This window comes from Numida meleagris, chromosome 31 (genome assembly GCF_002078875.1).
Source record: "Numida meleagris isolate 19003 breed g44 Domestic line chromosome 31, NumMel1.0, whole genome shotgun sequence".
Taxonomy (NCBI): Eukaryota; Metazoa; Chordata; class Aves; order Galliformes; family Numididae; genus Numida; species Numida meleagris.
The window spans coordinates 1-5,026 of NC_034436.1; the positions used below are offsets into that span (position 1 = coordinate 1).

General features: G+C 60.9%; 2 protein-coding genes across 3 annotated transcripts in view; both read left to right on the forward strand.

The window, feature by feature from the left end:
- On the forward strand, positions 2,042 to 4,210 carry EIF3K (eukaryotic translation initiation factor 3 subunit K). Of its 2 annotated transcripts, none has more exons than XM_021379061.1 (8): positions 2,042 to 2,200; positions 2,401 to 2,499; positions 2,608 to 2,728; positions 3,464 to 3,538; positions 3,611 to 3,677; positions 3,761 to 3,838; positions 3,917 to 4,042; positions 4,114 to 4,210. In XM_021379061.1, exons 1-8 carry the CDS (start codon positions 2,046 to 2,048, stop codon positions 4,143 to 4,145), a joined length of 753 nt encoding a protein of 250 aa, XP_021234736.1. In that variant the 5' UTR covers positions 2,042 to 2,045; the 3' UTR covers positions 4,146 to 4,210. The 2 variants fall into 2 exon arrangements, with proteins under 2 accessions (XP_021234736.1, XP_021234737.1); XM_021379062.1 differs by having other exon boundaries at positions 2,132 to 2,273.
- ACTN4 (actinin alpha 4) overlaps positions 4,787 to 5,026 on the forward strand; it is a 20,085-nt gene continuing 19,845 nt past the window's right edge. The window contains exon 1 of the mRNA XM_021379046.1: positions 4,787 to 5,001. Coding sequence (XP_021234721.1) covers positions 4,861 to 5,001 — 141 coding nt within the window. The 5' untranslated portion in view covers positions 4,787 to 4,860. The remainder of the gene's footprint in view (positions 5,002 to 5,026) is intronic.

The window sequence follows — 5,026 nt, forward strand, 5'->3', positions numbered from 1 at the left end:
TGGGGGGGTGGGGGGGGGAGCTGACCAGCTGTAGCTGCCGAAGTAGGCGACGATGTTGGGGTGCTGGCAGGAGCGGATCATCAGGATCTCCTGCTGGATCGTGGCGCAGTCGTCGTCTTGAGGGGGGGGGGGGAATAATGGACATTGGAGAGACATTAAGGGGTCCTGGGGAGTAATAAGGGGTCCTGGGGAGTACTGGGGGGGTATCATGGGGTACTGAGGGGTATTAAAGAGTCCTGGGGGGATACGGAGTGATAGCGGGTGGCATTAAAGGACGTGGGGGGAATATCGAGAAGTTTGGGGGGGGTTGAGTGACACACGGGGGGTATTAACGAGAAGTGGGGGATATATGGGGGCTTTAAGGCTGCTGGGAGAGGTACTACGGAATCCTGGGGGGAGAAACTGGGGGGTATTAAAGACCCTGGGGGTGTCCGGAGCCCCTCCTCACCTGCTTCCATCTTGACCACCTTGATGGCAGCCAGCTCGCCGGTGGCCTTGCTGCGGGCCTGGGGGACAGGCACTGGGGGTTAGGGCTGTGCTGGGCCCCCGGTACCCCGCATTACCACTCCAGTACTTCCCAGTAACCCCAGTGCCTCCCGGTACACCTCCAGGGCTTCCCAATACTCCTCCAGCACCCCCCATGTGCCTCCCAGTGCCCCCAAGTTTCTCCCAATAACCCTGCAGTTTCTCCCAGTATGCTCCAGTGCCTCCCAGTACTTTCTAAGTGCCCCAGTGCCTCCCAGAACACCCCCAGTGACCTCCAGTGTCCCTCCAATGCCTCCCAGTGCCCCCATGGCAGGATGCACTGGGCTGAACGTTCCAGCAGAAGCGAGGCTGGGGCTCCTTGGGGACACAAATGCCATCAAGAAGGACTGGAGAGGAACTGAGAGCCCTGGGAGGAACTGGGAAGCACTGGGAGGGGAACTAGGAGGCCCTGGGACTCCATTTCACACAACCCCCGCCCAGGGCTCTGGGTGGGGATGCCCTCCCCCCATAACTGGGATCCCCAAGGGGGCCACGTGTGGAGGCCGCAGTGTAGTTCCACCCCCTTCATCCCCCCCCCCGCTACGATTTTTGGGCCCCAGTCACCTTGAAGACGTCCCCGTAGGTGCCCCCCCCAAGGCGCTGCAGCACCTCGAAGTCTTCCTGGGGGTCGCGGGCGGCGATGCGGAGGAGCCGGGGGTCCATGGCGGAGCCCCCCCACCCCGTGACCCCCTCGATGCCAGCGGTGGCGGCAGCGGTGGCGCGGAGCTGGCGGCCCCCCCCGCCCCCAGCTCCCCACAAGGCAGCGCGGCGGAAGGGGAAACTGAGGCACGGCCCATGGGGACCCAGGCATCCGGGGGGGGCCCCCCCCTGTGCCAAACCACAGCGCGGGAAGGGGAACCCCTACCGAGGCACTGCGAGGGCGGGGAGCAGCCAGGCCCTGAGGGATCCCAGTACGGCACCAGTGCAGCCCAGTGCGCTGCACAACAACTTTGACACCATTTTCTTCCGCTCTGGCCTCAGCTCAGCCCCATTTACCCCCATAAGTCCCAGTGGGCACCCAGAGGATCCCAGTACGGCCCCAGTATGGCTCTGGTACGTTCCCAGTAAGGCCCTGTGTACCCCCCCTATTTTTACAAAATTTCCTCCCACTTTTGTCCTATTTACTCCTCTCTGTCCCAGTGCGGCCTGCTCCATCCCACTAAGCCTCACCCTGCCCACTTGGGCCCAGTGTGTCCCCCCTTCCCGCCCAGTTCGACCCAGTCGCTCTTATTTCAAGACCCCACGGGGTGCGGGTGCGTTTTGACCTCACTTTACCCCCATTTTGGCCCGTTTTTGGCCCGTTTTGGCCGAGTTAGGCCGAGCCAGGCCCAGCTCGCCGCACGCAGGCCGCTGCCACGCGCCATGACCGGAAGAGGGCGCCGCGAGCGGTGGGCGTGGCCTGTCCCTCTGCGCGCGGCCTGACCGTGTGGGCGTGGCCTTAGGGTATATACTTCCGCCCGGAGGCGACGCCGCATTCGCTGTCTGCGGCTGCGCAGTCTGTTGTCCTCCACCGTCCCGTCATGCTCAGCGAGCGCCCGCGCCGGAAGCGGAAGTTGCCGCGGCCGCCGGAAGCCGGCTCTTTCTCTTCCTTTCCTGCGGCCGAGGCTCCGCGCGTCATGGCGCTGTTTGAGCAGATGAGGGCCAACGTGGGCAAACTACTGCGGGGAATCGACCGGTACCGGGCGAGGGGGAAGCGGAGGGAATGTTGGTGTGCAGAGCGAGCCTGGAATCGGGGGCTGAGGCTTGAGGTCGGGGCTTGGAGCCGGGAGGTGGGGGCTGTGGGGAGGCCCCGGGGCTCCGGAGGGAGGGGGTCTTGGAGACCGGGACAGTGGCCTTTTTTTTTTTGTTTGTTTCAGTGACTTTTTTCCCCTCTAGGTACAACCCTGAGAACCTGGCAACACTAGAGCGCTACGTGGAGACGCAGGCCAAGGAAAACGCCTACGATTTGGAGGCCAACCTGGCTGTGCTAAAGCTGTGAGCAGGGCGGGGGTTGCTCCCCACAAGGCTTCCTCTGTCCCCCATATAACTCCCCTCTCCTGTCCCCATAACCCTCTCCATAACACGCCGCCCCCCCACCCGCAGGTACCAGTTCAACCCTGCCTTCTTCCAGACTACGGTGACAGCGCAGATCCTGCTGAAGGCCCTCACCAACCTCCCCCACACTGACTTCACGCTTTGCAAGTGCATGATCGACCAGGCCCACGTATCCTCCCTCTGTGGGGGGCTTAATAGGGGCTGGGTGAGGGGCTTAGGGGCTATCCATGATGCTGCGCTGACCCAGAGTGGGTGTCTGTGGGGTGGTGATGGTGGTCTGCAGCTCTCCAGGCTGCTCTGGTGTACTCTAGAGGCTTCCATGGGCACTCTGCTGTGCCCTATTGAATGCTAAAGACCTTCCAGTGGACTCTGGACCTCTCCAGAGTCCTCCCAGAACTCCTCGTTGTGCTCTGTGGTGCTTTGTTTGTTCCTAATGTGCCCTCTTGTACTACAGGCCCACTCCAATGTACTCGCAGTCTGCCCAGAGTCCTCCCAGAGCTCCTCACTGTAATCTGTTATGCTCTTTTGTTCTCTTAATGTGCCTTATTGGACTGTAGGAACCCACCTGAGTCTTTCCAAAGCACTCCAGTGTGCTCTAGGGCACTCTAGAGGCTTCCCAGAGCACCCCTGGGCCACAGTTGGGTACTGTAACGTACTCTTGGTGGTGGTTTGTCCCCCTCCTAGCCCCATCCCTGCTGTGTGGGGTTTAGTGTGGATGCCCCATCCCTAATGAGCAGGGATTTGAGATGTTCTCCTGAGTGGGACAGTTGGAAGCGGAGGTTTGGGTGCCTTGCTCCTTGTTGAGTGTGGATTTGGTGCGCCCCATCCTCGCTGGATGGCAGAGGTCAGGGGTTTGGGGCGGGGGTGACTCTGGGCTCGTTTGTTTCCCTTGACCCCGTCGCAGCAGGAGGAGCGGCCGATCCGGCAGATCCTGTACCTGGGGGAGCTGCTGGAGACGTGCCACTTCCAGTCCTTCTGGGTGAGTCCTCACAGCACCACGGGGTGGTTGGCACCACGGGGACGGTGACATTAATGACGCTTTGTCCCACAGCAAGCTCTGGATGAGAACATGGAGCTGTTGGATGGGATTGCCGGCTTTGAGGACTCTGTCCGAAAATGTGAGGTGGCATTTTAGGGGGCTGCTGAGGGGCTTCTGGGGGGTATTTTGGGGCCAGGACTGACCCAGGTTTTTCCCCTGCAGTCATCTGCCACGTGGTGGGCATCACGTACCAACACATTGACCGATGGCTGCTGGCTGAGATGCTGGGAGATCTCTCAGGTACGGGGTGGGGGGCACTGAGGGGCGGGGGACGTGAGGTGGCAGAGGGGTGGCTCAGTGCTCTGTCCCCTCCCTCAGAGGCGCAGCTGAAGGTGTGGATGAGCAAGTATGGGTGGACGGAGCCGGAGCCCGGGAAGGTGTTCATATGCAACCAGGAGGAGAGCATCAAGCCCAAGAACATCGTGGAGAAGATCGACTTCGACAGTGGGTGCAGGGGGTGGGGTGGCACACAGAAGCCACAGCTTACTGCTGACCCCCCTCCCCTCTTCCTGCAGGTGTCTCCAGCATCATGGCCTCGTCGCTCTGAGCCCCAACGCATCCTCGTTAACACAGTGGATTTTAATTGTCTCGAAGTAAAAGAGAAACCTCCAGTGTGCTGTGTGCTGCCTGGGGGGGGGTCCTGGGGAGCGGTGGGGGTCAGGTCCCTGTGGGGCGGCCCTCCTTGGGGGTGTACCACTGTGGGATCTTTGATCTCATAAATATTCATATCACAATTATGCATAATGTTAAGTGATGTGTTATTATGCATAATAATTAAGAGGTGGTGGGTCAGCAACTATGCTGCGTTAGCACTCATTAACTAATACACGTGGGTGGTGCATACAAGTGCTCATTAATATTAACATGATAATTATGTAATCAATGGGTGGGGGGTTTCTTGTTGCTCGTTAATATTAACGAGCTTGTATCTAACGAGTTGAGGGCATGTGGGACCATTAAGTACATGATGACTCATAGCTGGGAGCGCACGCAAGAGCTCGTTAATTGCACTGTAATAGCGGGGTGCACGCTGCAGTTCATCCAATGTTCACGCGAGGATGCGGCCTCATTAATATTAATGAGAAGGCAGGCCGCTGTGCAACACGCCCCGCCCACCTCGTGAATATTAAAGAGGCGCCCAGCTGGGAGGGCGGGGCGGGCGCCGAGTGGGCGTGGCCTCGCGAGGGCGCGTCGCGCAGGCGCAGTGCGGGAGGGCGCAGTGCCGTCGGCGCGGCGGTGGGAGCGGAGCGCAGCGCAGCGCCATGGTGGATTACCACAGCGCCGGGCAGCCCTACCCCTACGGCGGCAACGGGCCGGGCCCCAACGGCGACTACATGGCCCAGGAGGACGACTGGGACCGAGACCTGCTGCTCGATCCCGCCTGGGAGAAGCAGCAGCGGAAGGTGGGGTCGGGTGGGGGGCCGAGGC

Bases quoted from the DNA above. Each gene is read 5' to 3' on its own strand.
- EIF3K (XM_021379061.1), top strand. From the start codon at position 2,046: ATGCTCAGCGAGCGCCCGCGCCGGAAGCGGAAGTTGCCGCGGCCGCCG. The intron at 3,839-3,916 runs GTACGGGGTGGG...CCCCTCCCTCAG, and splicing joins GATGCTGGGAGATCTCTCAG to AGGCGCAGCTGAAGGTGTGG. The intron at 4,043-4,113 runs GTGGGTGCAGGG...CTCTTCCTGCAG, and splicing joins GGAGAAGATCGACTTCGACA to GTGTCTCCAGCATCATGGCC.